The sequence below is a fragment of the Natrix helvetica genome (genome assembly GCF_964273705.1).
Source record: "Natrix helvetica genome assembly, chromosome: 3".
In the NCBI taxonomy this organism is placed as follows: Eukaryota; Metazoa; Chordata; class Lepidosauria; order Squamata; family Natricidae; genus Natrix; species Natrix helvetica.
In genome coordinates, this window is record NC_138549.1 from 23673297 (window position 1) to 23689584 (window position 16288).

A 16288-nucleotide genomic window follows, 5' to 3' on the forward strand; every position below is an offset into this window, starting at 1 on the left:
GTGGGGGGTGGGGGGTTTGATAGTTCAAAAAGGGATAGCAAAATCCAGCCATATCAATAATACCAATCTGTTTGAGAGTTCCGGACCTCCAAGCTCCACGTCAAGACAAACCCATGTGTGAGAAGAAACTAAGAAAGCATTTTAACGTTTACTAAACCATTGGGGCCCTTTTGTGGGAATTAATCACTTGAAATAACAAAACGTACTCCGGCTGTAGTTACCACAAGAGGAAATGCTGAAGTCTCAAGTGACTGTTGGAAGTATTACACATCTGCAGTATAGGACCACTTACATCATACGGACATTGGTCACTGCAGCCAGCTTGTTCTGATTAATGTTACAAGGACAATTTTCTCTGATTAAAACCTCTCCTTCTGGTTGCTTTTAAAGAATTAAACAGAATTAATTTTTTTAGCCAGGTGGCAGAGAACCATTTTCCCTTGAAAACTTGCTTGACATTTGACGGGACTGAGATAGTGGCCATAATAAGTAGAACTTTGTTCTGCTCTTGAAGATATATTTTTTTAAGGGTGGTAGACAATCATCCTCTTCACAACTATTATATGCGTGTCTGTGGTTGCACAGACTAATAACACATGGAACTGATTGAAAGTGTTTTCATGCAACCAAAATCCAATATTTTGAACTGTGTTCCTAACGGAGCCTGGCGTCACCTTGAGATGTAATTTTGAACTTGCCTTTTCTTTCACATCCGGTCTTTTTTCAAGAATGCCGTTTTGAACACTTGTCAAAATGATATTCACCTTTCACCTTGCTTGTTCTCATTAATAACACATGTACGCCCCAGTCTATTTCAATGAAAGTTCTCCAAACATCTGAAAAATTAGTGGTTGAATCTCACTAGCTTTTGGGTGTGACATTCTGTCCTTTAGGAATGCTTTTGAAATGATTTGGATTCATCTCAAAATATGCCACGATGGATACTTGAGTGAACATTCGGACACAAAACCAGGACCCACAAAGTGCCTTCATGTTTCTCTCCTTGGGAATGACTCCAGAAATGCCGGGAGAGAGAGGTTACCTATTAACAAATCACCTTTATGTTTTGGACAGGACTGCATAAAGTGCCATTGTTAGAATGGGGGTTGGGGAAAAAACAGGCCTTTGCTTTCTTTGACCAAATCCTATCAAGTCCATGTTTATACAGGACATGGTTTGGGCTGCCTTGATGTTGCTGGAGCTCCTTGTGCTAGAGGCCATCAGGGCTGCGCATGGATTGATCCAAAGGTTCAGCAGTGCTTCTGGGTCAATTAAAATCAAACATTGCCTTGGGAGTGTTGCCAGAATAAATCAGAGGGGTTGAAGGAAGTGGGGGGGGGGAGATAGATTCTATGAAAACTATGTTCTTTTGAAGGTAACGAAATACTAAATAGTATTCAACAGTAGCATATCGTTATTTTATTTGCTTTAAATCCTGAATTTTTTTTGGGGGGGGGGATTTGGCTGTGTTGGGGGTGGGAGGGATAAGAAAGGTTGAATTCTGAAGTTAACCATTGTGCCAAGTCTTAATTTGTTTGTACGCCAAGTAATGAATAGAAATTGCTTTATTATGCTGTTGTACCTAGTGATTTTGAGTAGACTTGGGGGAAATCTAACAAAAAAACTTACTTCATTCCTTTAGAAATTAAAGAATCAATTTAAAAGGCAGTTCAGTTATCAATTGCTACCGTAAAATATCCATGGAGTTAAATGCCTCAAATGTGGGGGGAAATGCCTTTGCAAAATAGCTTTACTTAAGCAATATATTTTAAGAACACAAAGATTAATATTTCTTTTTAAACTTTACTCATTTGAAATCTGGAAGCTATTTTGTGGTGGTGTAGTTTTATATTAAATTGGTGGCATTGGTGTACATGGGTTATGTCTGAAATCTGAAATTTAAAATTCTGTTTTATCAAAGCCATTTACATATACTTATCAAAATAATGATTGCCTCTCTTATTGGGACAATGTTTGAAACTCAGTCCTCTTTATACAGTATTGAACAGAATTGAGACCAAAGTAATGCTAAATATTTACTTGCGGGTGTACTATAACATCTAAGTCCTTTGCCCGTTAATATATGACATGATAATACATGGGGACTACTCCCCCTCTACCGGAAGCTGTGGTCTACAGAAGAGTGGTCAAAGTAATAGACTTCCTTCTTTTTATATAATTTTGTGGCAGGCTAACAGAAACCTGTTTTATCTGTTTTGCTATATTTTGCAGTGGGTGGTGGTGGTGGCAATACTTGATTCCAAATGGATGCTTTGTCTAACTGGGAAAAGAAATGGCTGCTTTAAAAGAAACAGATACACGTTGTAGGTGTGCACACACCAAAGCCTCTTTTCTGAATGGTTCCCAAAGTTTTGTGTCGCCCTACTTTATACTAAGAATTGGCCAGCAAGCTTAAGTTTAAGCTTCAGCTCTTGGAAGCTCAAGAGCAGGGTTTTTCGTAAGTGTTCTACAAAACTCAAGGAGAGATTAAAGGCAAACGAGAGCTAATCCAAACACAGTGTTCTCAGTCATTACAGCCTCTTGCTCAGGAGTTCTAGCATTTATTTATTTATTTTTAATTAACTTGTTCTGGGGCCTGAAAAGTAGCCTCTTTATTCTCGAGATCATCAGTGAGCCCGGCAAGGCTGAAATAATTAAATTTCAGATTGAGGAAGATCCTTTAAGATCACAGAAAACACCAGGCGCTAAGACAGGCTTCCTCATTAATTGTCATTTTTCATAATGGAGCAAATCAATGAGCATTCCAGAAGAATCCATGATTTTAATCATATTTATAAATATGCTTGAGATAGAATAAGTTATCCTAATCAATGTGAAATCTTTGCAGATTGCAGGATTCAGAAGGATGCCCTAATTCATGAGCCTCGAGCCAAGTTTCAAAAGAAATCCAGTCATTTATTAGGAGCAATATGTCAGCAATACCCAAGTGGAGTCAGCTCTACCCTCACATAATTTACAGCTCCCTATGACCCTATTTCCCCCCTCCTCCCTGCGTGTGTCATAAATCACATTCTCCAATGGAGTATGTTCACGGGCTGTAGTAACCACAGCCCTCCTGCTTGCTCCAGTAACCAGAGATACAATCTGGGGAAAGGCATCTGTGGAATGTGCTTTAGGTCGCGGCACCCAAGCAGCTCTGTCAGTTCCTCCTCCTCCTGTTTATGACAAAGCAGGTCTGGAATGCTTTTACGAGTTGACATTCGCCTCCCCTCACTTCCTGCACAAACCTAGTAATGGCTGCTTGGAGTTTCTGGCCCATTTGTAAAGCCCTGGTAATCTGAGTTAACAGAAGCCTTGCACAACCAACCACAGCTTCCGATCAATCTAAATGTTTTAAAAGCAAAGAGATCAGAACTGATTTTTGGGTTCCAGACTCTTCAATTATGAGTCTATGACAAAGTTACATCCCTCTGAGTTCAAGGAGCGCATCCTGATAGTATTTAGTATGAATAAGTTAAGATTTTTTAAAAAAAATGCTATTTGCAAATTGCAAAAAATAATCACAGTTCCTCTATGCAGAGCTAATGGGTTGCTTCTAATGTCCGCACCATTATCCATAGCTGCCCCATCTCATCCTTTCAAACTTAGATAATGGGAGGTAATATAGAATCTATAGCACAAGTCTGTTCAGTTTGCTTTCTTCTTTTCTGCTATTTACTTTTTGCAAATGGAAAAAAAATTGACCACAGTGAATATATGTGAATACATTTTCCATAACGGGAAAACCGGAACAGGATGCAGGAGAGGGAGGAGGCTCACTGAAATAGAATTTTCCGAAAGTGATGAGGAAGGCTAAATAAAAAGATTGATAAATGATTTCAAGTTGTGTGTTAAGTATGAAATATTGCTTCAGCAGCTCTTACAGGAAGCATTTTGAAATGTAAATATAGAAAGGCACATGGATACAATCATTTCCAAATACGTTTTATTTACTGGGCATTTTACAGTCTGTTAGTTCCATGCCATGTGCAAGTCATTTTTTGCATTAATTAAAAGCAGTCTTTGTTTTCTGCCTGTGGTTGGCATTGAGAAATATTCCTAAAGTTCATCATGCTTGGAATCTGTAAAAGAATTTAATTTTATTAATTCTGAATGCACATCACTACAAAGCAAAAGAATATTAAAACTGACCGGTATTCTTTTAAAATCATTTTCTCGCCACTCCTTTTTTCTATCATCCCACCACTACAATGTAATCAGATAGGAAACTGTTTTTACGGAAGGTGAAAAAATATAAATTAAAGATTGCCGAACTGCACTCGGGATGGACCCACCTGAAGTGGTATTCAGCCCGTTCTCTCCAGTTCGGGCGAACCAGTAGCGGTGGCTGTGGGAGGCTCCGCCCACCCACCCTGATGTAATGCGCGACCTGTGCATGCACAGGTGGTGCGTGCGAGTGAAGCTAGTGCGCACACTTTCACATTTGCAAACCGGTAGGGAAGGTAAGTGAATCCCACCACTGAGGCCCACCCTCCGAGTCCAACCAACTGCATAGGATTATGGAGACAACATTAGAGGAGATCTCCATGTAATGTTACCTCTTCAAGGCAGATAAACAAAACCAATCAACCCTCTTCTCTTCCCAGAGCAATTCCATGAGCTACAGAAGTTTCTCCTTTGTCTCACCTTTGGGATGAAATGGGGTCCCGTCTGTCTTCTCCTTTCTGAGGCGATTTATTAGCTTCTGTATTTCAGAGTCATAATCTGTCCATTCAGGAACAATCCTGATAGCAGCTTCTAGTTTAGGTTCCTTAGTTTTGGGGTTGTTGCACTGAAATATATATTTTTAGGAAAAAGGCTTACTGTGATTTAAAGTCTGAAACGGAAACCTTATTGCTACAAAAGAAAAATCACCATGAAAAGAACTATACATGTAGTAAAATGAAAACCGGGAAGTTGTAAATGAGTTACATTATCGGAAATGTCACATGCCATGGACCGTGTGAGATAATTAGTCCAGAATGTAAAAAATCCTAAGGTTAATCAAGAATATTTCCATTTCTAGTGACTCCAAGTGACAGCTGAGAAAGGGAAACAAATTGGTTTTCCCAGTCTTTGCTTTCTCCCTATTCGCCAACACAGGACTTTGACCCTGAGAGCTTCCCAGCTTCTCAAAGTAAACTTCTAAAGCAGGGGTCCCCAACTCCTAGTTTGTGGACCAGCAATTGGGCCGCGACATGCCAGAAACCGGGCCGCGCAAACAAGTGAAGCCCCATCCACAGGATGCAGGATGCATGTGAAACCATGCCCCCTCTGGGTACACGGAAAAACCTCCACAGAACCAGTCCCTGGTGCCCAAAAGGCTGCGGGCCACCGTTCTAAAGAATGTATCATTTTGCAATCATGCAAATCACTGGGGAAAAATCAGATATTAATATTTTATGGAGAATAACTTGTCATGCTTTCCAATTGCTACTCTATTAATCTGCAGAAACATCTGGAAAGCATTCCTTTTATAAAAAGAACTACTGTCACCAGCTGTGTGGAACCCACAGCTATCTATCTATCTATCTATCTATCTATCTATCTATCCATCCATCCATCCATCCATCCATCCGTCATTTTGAATTGGCTCATTCCCAACTGTCAGAATTACAATTTACAAAGGGCAAGGAGATGAATCTGGGAGAAATCCTTGATAATTAAATTAATAAAACAGAAATCTAGATAAGAGAAATGGAAAAAAGCAATATAACACACTTTATATTGTGTTCCTTGATGTTACAATAACCTCTTCTTATTATAAAATGGAAAGTATCCACAAAGCTACTGCTCGGTTAGCATCTGCTTGTACAGGTAGTCCTCAACTTACAACAGTTCATTTAGTAACCGTTCAAAGTCAACAATAGCACTGAAAAAGTGACTTATGACCATTTTTCACACTTAAAGATCATTGCAGCATCCCCACGATCACATGATTTCACTTTGGATGTTGGACAACTGGTTCATATTTATGAGAGTTGCAGTGTCCCAGAGTCACCACCTTTTGCAGCCTTCTGACAAGCAGAGTCAATGGGGAAGCCAGATTCATGTAACAACCGTGGTACTAATTTAACAACTGCAGTGATTCACTTAACAAATATGGCAATTTCTCACTAAGCAACAAAAATTCTGGGCTCAATTGTGGTCGTAAGTCGAGGACTACCTGTACTCTTTGGTATGGGCTAATCCATGCTTCTCCCTTCCTCCAAGTTATGGGATACAAAATAGAACAGAAATACGGAACAGTTGTTCGAGATGCTCTGAGAGATAAGTCCTGTTAATGCTGCAGATTCAGGCAGGACCCACAACGTACCACAATTTCATGGTTTCCATGATTCAGCTGTTAACTTTTACATCTAACAAAAATGGGGACAGAATTTTGACTCACAAATACTTACGTTGCAGTTGATTCCAAGGGACTGAGGAAAAATGCTTCTTTGAAACTGCTTATAGCAGCTGTTCCTAACTTCACTCCATTTTACACCCACTCACCAGATCAATGGTTTTAGCCTTTTCTTTGGATTCATTGCTGCACCAGGTTTCACACCACAGCCATTCTTGAGGGAGAGATTTAATAGGCACCTGATGAATCATGTTATTCGGAAGATCCTAAAAAGGTAAGATTTAGAACTCTTATTCGGAAAACAGTATGCTGTCCATTGTACCCAATGTGGTTTTTCCTGTGCAGGTTGAATTACAATTGCCTTCAAGCTCAGACAATGCAGGTACAGTAGAAACACTGGTCACGACCATAATTTGTTCCATAACCGATTTGGCGCTTACCCCCAAAAATGGCACGGAAGGGGAAATCGACCGTGGCCGTATTTGATCGCGACCAATTTTTTTGTCTGAACCCAATTTGATTGTGGTCAGAAGTGTTTGTGACCAGAGGTTCTACTGTACATTGGAGAACAAAACTTGTGACCACGGTAATCAAGTAATGGAGTTAAAGAAAGCACCTTCATTGGCAGCAGCTAAACCAAATCTAGTGTGATACAAGTGTGGGTCTAAAGATGAATTATAACAGGCTTGAGATTATCACAGTAGACATTAATTCTGAGGCAGTCTTCACTGGCAAACTTGACATGGACAGTAATCTCCCCAAAAATAGGCTACAGTAGTTAAGGGCTAGGCTAAAGGTTACCTCAACTGGGGCAGACAGTAAATTAACAGTATCCCTACACTCAGTGGTGGGATTCAACCCACTTAACAAGCAGTTTGCAAAAAATGTGAGTGCGTGTGCATGCGTGTGCGCACGGCTTCCACGCATGCGTGGCTTCCGCCATGCGGTGTGAGCCGACCAAGCAGCCTTTCGGGGCCTGCTCTGTTCCATCTCTGCTCTCCGGGGCAGCAGCTGCTTCTCTCCACTGCTGCTCTTACTGGGAGAGAGAGCATCTGTTGTGAAACTTAGCAGCTGTGAGCCGCCGCTTTCCTCTAGAGCAGTGTTTCTCAAACTTGGCGACTTTAAGTCCTGTGGACTTCAACTCCCAGAATCCCCCAGCCAGCATAGCTGGCTGGGGAATTCTGGGAGTTGAAGTCCACAGGACTTAAAGTCACCAAGTTTGAGAAACACTGCTCTAGAGCATCTCCACGAGCGACCAAGCCTCGGCAAGGGATAGCTGCAAGGTCTCCCCTGCAGCGCTTTAGGCCAGAGGGGTGGTGGCATGTGGCAGAGACCTGGGGCAGGGCTGGAGCCAAGGAATGGCGCATTCCCCGACCTGGCCGAGGTGGGTGGGCGGTAAGCGGGCAGCTGCTCCGGGGCAAGGCTGGAGCTGGGGAATGGCGCATTCCCAGGCTCAGGTGGGCGGCAAGCAGGTAGTGGTTCTGGGGCAAGGCCAGAGCCAGAGAATGGTGTGTCCCTGGGCCCCAACCTGAGGCAGGGGCGGGTGGCGAGCAGCCGGCATACTTACCTTTGGTGAGCAGAGCAGGTGAAGCACGGAAATTAGCTGGATGGTCTGGACCACATGGCAAAGGGAAGATAATATATAGGGCAGGGTGGGGCGGGGCAGGCTGGGCTAGCCGGTGGTCGATTTTACTGGTTCTTCGAACTGCGTAAAATCATAACTGGTTCCCCCAAACCGGTCCAAACCTGCTGAATCCCATACCTGCCTACAGTCTTAAGACACCAAACAGCAACATGAGGCTTCACTCATCTCTCAAGCAGGTCTCTATAAATATGCCAGTTCAGCACTTTTTAACCACGATGTAATGCTGGGTAACAGGGTTTTTTCTTGGTAGCATATATTCTGGACTACAGCATACCTGATCTAGGTTGGATAAACTGTTGGGATCCTGACTAAGTGCTTGATATTGACCTCGAAGTCTGTCACCTGCAGCAATCTTCCGGAATACCTTCAGGTCCACAACATATAAAGCGCTAACAAGAATACAACAAAGATTACGAAAGTGCATTGGAGCTTGTTTCTTGCCCTTGAAAAATGAGTTGTTATCAAAATGTTGCTAATATCAATGATTGAAACCCATACTATAAAAAGGACGTGATGTTTCTATGTTTTGCTGTGTCCTTTAGTGAATCCCATTCAGTGAGTTATTTAATGCATAACTTTTGACAGAACAATAAGAAGAGATTTGCATGCCTTTCCTACCTGATGTGATACTTCTTTTTCCCAAGGTGTGAAGCCCAATATCCTGACTTCCAGAAACGGTAGCCATCCATTTCTCTACGACTGTCACAGAAAGGAGTGTAGCCGTAAGGTGCACCTCTTAAATTTAGATCACGGAGATCTTTCAGATCACTTCTTACGATCTAAATATTGGGAGAAAACAAAGAGGGGGCTATAATTCCTGGTTATAACGGTTATTGATTACAATTGCTATTTATTTATTTTCCATATCTCTAAACCACCCAGCTTATTTATTAAGATAGATTTTCCATGATCCACCATATATCTGAAAGTAGGTTCAGTTGGGTCATTGAGTTATGTTATTAACAAATTAGCATCTAGGATTGTGTCAGTAGGCTGCCTATCCTTCCTATCCAAAAACTCAAAACTTATTTCAGAGGCATACACACCAGAATATAAAAATCTAATTGTCATGAACCACACATACAGTTTATACGCAAGGCTATTTTGAAATAGGATTAGGGACCTATAAATAAGCCCATACGTTGTGCCACCAAGAATACTTCAACCCTTTGGAATGTAAAATCAGCACCTTCATTTCCATCTAAACTTCTGATAAAGTCACATGGGGAAAAAATACCCTTACTTTATAACTTCGAGGCCACAGTAGGTCAAAGTTCCTAGTTGATCTTGAAAAAGTTAAGCAGAGTTGGACCAGGATACCCCAAGACTATATGTTAGATGGGAAGTAAAAAATGAGAGAGCAGAATTGGAAGTAAAAAATGAGAGAGCAGAATTGCATGGAGAAAGAAAGCATTCAAACTTCCCCAACTGATGGAATCAAATGACACAAGATAGGAAATGGTACAGAGTATGGTACTCGACTGCTTCAAAACTCATCGAATTTGGTACTTGACGTATTTTGACTTGATAATTTGTCCCGGTACTTATCATTTGTTTGGTACTCGAGCTGTGATAGATAGAAAGACTATCACAGCTACTACAGACAGAAAGTCGGCCATGCCGGGAAGGGCGCTGCAAAAGAAAGAGGGGGGACAGCTGCAAAGGGCGGACAGGAAGTCAGCATTGCTGGGAAGATTTCTGACATAGGAAAGGGGGCAAACAGGAAGTCCTTCCCAGCCAAAGCAAAGGGTCATGTAATAAGTCACATGGTTTATTTGTTTGGCACTCATTGCTTTTAGTAATCATCTGGAACCAATTAAGGACAAGTACCGAGGTACCACTGTATCTAGAATTAAGCATGGATAAAGGAAACCAAGGTCAATTAAAACTGTCATAAATACCATATTTTAATATGTCTTGTTACCTGATCGGCATCAACGAATATTATTTTATCCACAGCCAACGGGAAGAGAACATCCAAGAAGAGAATTTTATAACCCCAGATAATTCTTTGTTTTTCTATCTCCTGATGTAGCCAGTGTGGCCATTTGTATTGCACAAGCTCATAATCAAAACCATATTCTTTAGCCATATGAGGTATAAGTGCCTATAAAACAGACATTGAGACAAGGCAAACTCTATTTTCATTGTTCCCAACACAACAAATTGGTCAAGGTCACATGAAAAATGCATATACAGAGTCTCACTTATTGTGTTCCATGCCTGGATATTAATTTAATGTGGTCAGAAGCCAAAAAAAGGCAGTACTGCATGATTTAAGATTTTTTTCAGAGGAAATGTTTTATTTATCTGCTGGAATTGTTTTATTTTTCCTGGGAATAGAGCTCCTCCTGTCTTTACAGGTTTTAATTTTAATTTTTGCAACTTCTCTGTCCCTCAGATCATCCATATGATTACAATCTATAATCAAACTAGCAATCATGAATGATAACATTTCCTCTGTACGATACAGATGCCCTTTCATGTTATCTACATACATGTCACAGCTGCAGTTATTCAAGGAGCAGATTAGCAGCTACATTTTGCCTTCTGGCAAAAGCAAGAAACAATAAGGCAATTAGCCCATAAACTTAAATACATATAAACATACACCACATCAGAGGTGGTATTCAGCAGGTTCTCACCAGTTCTGGAGAACTGGTAGCGGAAATTTTGAGTAGTTCACAGAACTGGTAAATACCATCTCTGACTGGCCTCGCCTCCATCTATTTTCTGCCTCTTGAGTCCCAACTGATCGGGAGGGAATGGGGATTTTTCAGTAAACTTCCCCTAGAGTGGGGTGAGAATGGAAATTTTACCTTCCCCTGTACCCTTCCCCTGGAGTGGGGAGGTAATGGAGATTTTACAGTATCTTCCCCTGCCATGCCCACCATGCCACACCCACCAAGCCACGCACATAAAACCGGTAGTAAAAAAAATGGAATCCCACCACTGCACCATATCTTTTAACAACTATTCAGTATACATTTAACTAGTGAGCATTTTTAAAAAAAATGAAAACTTGATTAAAATTTGACATGGATGAGTAAAGCCATATTGGGAATAAGAGTTATGTGAGGCACTTAAGACAGGATCAACCTCTTGAGGCAATAGGACTCATCAAACATGACAAAAACTGGGGAGAAGAACATCAGTGAAGACAGAATGATGTCCAACATCTGAAAAGCTACTGAACAGACTAAAGATATGATGGGTCTGTATCATTCCAGTCAAACATTGTACATGAAATCGGAAAGCCAATTATCCTTTGCATAAAGCAGCAAAAAATAGTACACCTCTGCTTTAGAGGTGAGTAGAGATGTAACAGAGCTTAGGTGCTTCAAACTACTGAAATAAGCACACAGTACTTTTGTGATCAAACTAGAACTACCTCAAAGCTTCAAACTATTTAAAAAGTTCAAAATTACAACTACTATTATTGCAAGTTACTTATTTAAGTTAATCTATTGTAAAATAAAAACCAGAATTGGATTTCCCAAAACATGCTTAAATAACCCAAAACTGACATTGATGCTTTGCAATTAGAACAGCTTTAATCAAGATCTGTCTTGATTAAAATTGCAATGGATTTTAAAAGTGAAATACTGTGCTTACTTTAAATGTAGGTGAAAGGTAATTTTTCAGAAACCAAAACTTTACTGGTGTCTTTGTGTGGCGTAGAACAGAAAGCATCATAACTCTGCAAAACAAAATAATAATAAAACAAGAACAATCAATGTCGAGTGCCTTGAGAGATTTATAGCATTCATGAGTAATATGTGCACTATTTTACAGAGATATCAAAAAGTAACTTTATAATAACTTTTTTCCCCTGAGGATAAGTTCCGGCATGAGTCCAAAAGTTCGGAAGACTAAACTTCTGGTCCCAGTGACTAACCCAGGTTAGATCCTGCATAACTTTTTTTCACCAAGAATAAAATCAATATGACGGTTTAAATACTCAAATCTTGCTTTAAAAAACCAACTAAACAAGTTCCCTACATTCAAATCTTCCACATTTAGTATTTTTCATCAGTTTCAAGGTTAAAGTACATAGGAATATACACAATCAGGCACCCTGTAATCACTCAAAAACCCTTTCATCCGAATATTTTAGATACCTTAAAAAACGCTCATATAAATGGCCAGAAGCAACAGAAAATATATTCAATACATCCATTTTCTTCTCCAGATCTGCTTTCCAAGTTCGTCCTGTAAAACTTCAAAAATATTTTATTCAGTTTGTATTTAAGACATATAAAAGGGATCGTATAGCATTACTGAAACAAGAAAAAGATCATATCAGAAGCAAAAAGACAATTTATATATTTTCCAAAGTCTGTATGTCTGCATTTATTGTCTCTAAGCTTCGATGTTACTCTATGAAAACAAGAATGATTTACAATCGTTATATACAGTTATTGGGATTGAAGCAATAAATACCAAAATCAAATCCTAATTCAAAGCAATACCTGAAACCAACCCTTACCAAAGTGTGGGATATTCTTCTCAAGAGAAGCTGTGAATCAGAACCTGTGGTTGAAAATAATGCCAACTGGACTCAACTCAACTGGACTCAACTCGACTCATAGGGCTGGAGTGAACTTTGGAGGTCTTCTAGTCCAACCCCCTGCCCAAGCAGGAGACCTTATTCCATCGTGGGCAAATGGATGCACAATCTTTTTCTTGAAAACCTCCTGTGATGGAGCACCCACATCTTCGAGGCAAGCTGTCCCAATTTGATGAAATGTTCTCACTATCAGGAAAATTTCCTTTAGTTCCAGATTGAATCTGGATTAAAGAGCCTCCAAAGATTACTTCTTTTCCTGCTCTCAGATGCTTTATAACATAAGTCGACCCCCATTTTCTGTAACAGCCTCTCAAGTACTGGAAGACAGCTATCATTTCACCCCAGTCCTTCTCTTTGGTAGGCTAGACCAGTGATGGCTAAGCTTTTTGTCGTCATGAGCCAAAAGCATGCCCATAATGCAATGCACGTGTGACACACACTCCCGCATGCCCCCCCTACACATGACCCCGCCACACTCCCCTGCACATGCCTGTGTGATCCTCCTGGGCCTCGTAGGCCTCCCTGCAGCCTGGGACCAAAAACGGGGCACGCGGTGCTGACCACCACCTCTTGCGCATGCGAGCCCCCTGCCCCCATGCATATGCATGTGTCTCCTGCATGTGCCCCACCCCTGTGCATGCATGGTAGAGACCCGAAAATCAGCTGGCCGGCAGGAGTCACACACGCATGAGGTGGAGCTGAGTTGGGGTGACACTCGCATACCCACAGAAAGGGCTCTGTGTACCACCTGTGCCATACATGCCGTAGGTCCGCCATCATGGGGCTAGACATACCTAATCCCTTTAATTGTTCATCGTAGGCTCCAGACTCATCATCTTTCTCTTCTCTGCACTCCTGCTAGGGTCTCAGCAATGGTTTTGTACTGTGGTGACCAGAACTGGATGCAATATTCCAAGTGTGGTCTCACTAGTGTATTATAAACTGGTACTATCGCTTCTTGTGATCTTGTGCTCCTCTGTTGCTGCAGCCTAGGGTTTGCATTGTCTTTTTTGGCAGCTGCAGCATGCTGGTGGCTCATATTTAAGTGACGGTCCACAAGGAACACTTAGTTCCCTCTCACAGTTACTGTTGTTGAGGCAGGTTTCCCCTATTCTATCCCCGGCCAATTGTTTTTTCCTGCTTTCCCATTGCCACCACTATCATCCTCCTCCTCCATCCACTGCACTCAAGGAAAGCCCAGACTTCTGCTTATTTTGGTTTTCCCAGTTTTTCTGTTTGGCTAAACAGAATGAGAAAAACTGAATTGTAGGAATAGAGGAAAGGTTACGTAAAGACATGCGCAGCACACTGCCATGATCTCAGTGACTGGTTACCTCTTAAACTATGAGCTCACCTAATTAGCAGAGCCAGGCACTACCAGGAACTATTGAGTGATGTGAGATTCTACCCTGGATGAGATGTTCTTAGAGATTGACAAGGAAAATAAGCCAATTATAATCCTGTTGCTATACGCTCTTTGCTTTGCTTGTAAAAACTTTATAAAAAGAATAAACCCTCTGAAGGGAGGGAGGCAATTTGGAATGAACCCTGCAATGTTGGATTTCTGAATCCATCACTGAATGAGCTTCCTTCATAGGATAAGACCATTCTTTACCTGAAGAACGAGAGCCCAACTAATAATATTAGAGATAATAAACAAGAAATGCTCCCCACAGACCAAGCTTCTTGGTGAGACCCAAATAAAGTCCAACCAGTTTACCTGCCCACGGAATCCTCCTCCTCTTCTGTTGTTACTTCACTCAGGAGATCTTCATTTTCACTGTCAGGTTTTTTGTGTACCTACACATCCAACCAAACAATACTTTCAGCACAGACAAAACGGTCAGCAATTTCTATTATTAACCATATTCAATGTTGACTTAATTTATGAATCATCTAAGCATTTCCATCTTAATTTGCCAGCTTACGTACTTGAATCCTGATGATTTTGCTTCTAAAACTATTTAATACTACAATAACTTCTTCTTGACTTCCAGAAGAATCTGTTCCTTCGTGCCTGGAGAGGAAAGAAAGTTATTTTCAAATAAAAAATAGATATAATAATTACTGTTGTAATTATTGCAATACTCACAGCCCCCTTACCCCTAGTCAAAAAATCTAAATGGTAGAAAAACACACCATGAAGAAAATAATCATCAAGAGGCTTAGATTTAAGAAGATCATGAAGAAGAATTGAGAATGAGGATCTTGGGATTATTAAAAGAATAAGGCTCTTCGGCATTCCAAAATATGCATGATTTCACTGCCATTTTTGAATCTTTTCCTCATAAGAGAGCCATGTATCAGTATATAGAGCAGCGATGGCAAATCTTTTTTGGCTCGCGTGCCATAAGCGGGGGGGGAGCGCAGGGGGGTCATGCGTGGCGTGCCGCACCCATAATGCAATGCGTGTCACACACACCCAGCGTGCATGCGCACATGACAGGCGCTCCCCCCCATTTTTTGCATGCTTTTTCCGCCCTCCCCAGGTTCCAGAGCCTTTATCGGAGCCTGGGGAGGGCGAAAACAGCCTCCCCCGCCCCGGAGGCTTTCCAGAGACTTCAGGAGGTTCCCTGAAGCCTCTGGAGGGCAAAAAACGACCCTACGAGCAAACCGGAAGTCACTTCTGGTTGCTTGTAGAGTCAATTTTAGCCTTCCGGAGCGTTCAAGAGCCCTCAGGAGGCTTCCCTAAAGGCTCCGGAGGACAAAAAAATGACCCTACGAGCAAACCTGAAGTCACTTCCGGTTTGCTCATAGGGCCGTTTTTAGTCCTCTGGAGCCTTCAGAGACCTTCAGCAGGCTTCCCTGAAGCCTCCAGAGGATTAAAAACGGCCCTACGAGCAACCCGGAAATGACTTCCGGTTTGCTCATAGGGTCGTTTTTTGCCCTCTGGAGGCTTCAGGGAAGCCTCCTGGGGGCTCCTGAACGCTCCGGAAGGCTTAAACTGGCCCTACGAGCAAACCGGAAGTCCGTTCCCGAACTTCCGGTTTGCCCTTAGGGTCGGTTTTTTGCGCTCTGGAGGCTTCAGGGAGGCTCCTGAAGCTTCCAGAGGGCCTCCGGGGGGGGGGGGGAGGCTGTTTTCACCCTCCCCAGGCTCCTATAAAGCCTCTGGAGCTTGGGGAGGGCAAAAAATGGCTTTAAAAAAGGCTGAACTCAGCTTGCCAGCACGCGCATGCGTACTGGCCAGCTGACAGGGCAACACCTCGCGTGCCCTGACAAATGGCTCCGTGTGCCATCTGTGGCACACATGCCATAGGTTCGCCATCCCGGATATAGAGTATATCACAGAAGTACACCCCCTCATATTTTGTAAATATTTAAGTATATCTCATATAATGTAAAATGTTTTATATTCACTACTGTTAGACTATAATTATGTCTTACTGAAATATTTCGTAAATTTCTTCAGATCTTCCTTCACGTAATCTCAAAATCCAAGATCCTGGGTTGGCTTTTAATTGAAAATACCCCTGCAAAGCGAGGAAACAAACAAACAAACAAACCCAAAGTAGATTTAGGAACTTCAGACCAGGAAATAACTTCTCAAACATAGATGCCAAACAATTGGTGAAATCTACTCTTTCTGCTTGGATTTTGCTTCTTAATTAAGGCAAATACATGCACAAGCCTTGTCTTAGTATTCTTTTATATTTTAGTTATTACATTTATACATTTTCTCTAAGAGATCAACATGGTCTCTCCTCATTTTATTCTCACAAAAGTCTTG

General features: G+C 41.5%; 1 protein-coding gene across 1 annotated transcript in view; it reads right to left on the bottom strand.

Moving 5' to 3' along the window:
• Window positions 1-5: 5 nt before the first annotated feature.
• UGGT2 (UDP-glucose glycoprotein glucosyltransferase 2) overlaps window positions 6-16288 on the bottom strand; it is a 68077-nt gene continuing 51794 nt past the window's right edge. The window contains exons 29-39 of the mRNA XM_081947290.1: window positions 15946-16031; window positions 14494-14578; window positions 14282-14361; window positions 12113-12211; window positions 11607-11691; window positions 9916-10098; window positions 8610-8770; window positions 8266-8380; window positions 6496-6612; window positions 4648-4792; window positions 6-4082 (exon numbers count right to left, since the gene is read on the bottom strand). Of these exons, the coding sequence (XP_081803416.1) occupies window positions 4060-4082; window positions 4648-4792; window positions 6496-6612; window positions 8266-8380; window positions 8610-8770; window positions 9916-10098; window positions 11607-11691; window positions 12113-12211; window positions 14282-14361; window positions 14494-14578; window positions 15946-16031 (1179 nt within the window). The 3' untranslated portion in view covers window positions 6-4059. The remainder of the gene's footprint in view (window positions 4083-4647; window positions 4793-6495; window positions 6613-8265; window positions 8381-8609; window positions 8771-9915; window positions 10099-11606; window positions 11692-12112; window positions 12212-14281; window positions 14362-14493; window positions 14579-15945; window positions 16032-16288) is intronic.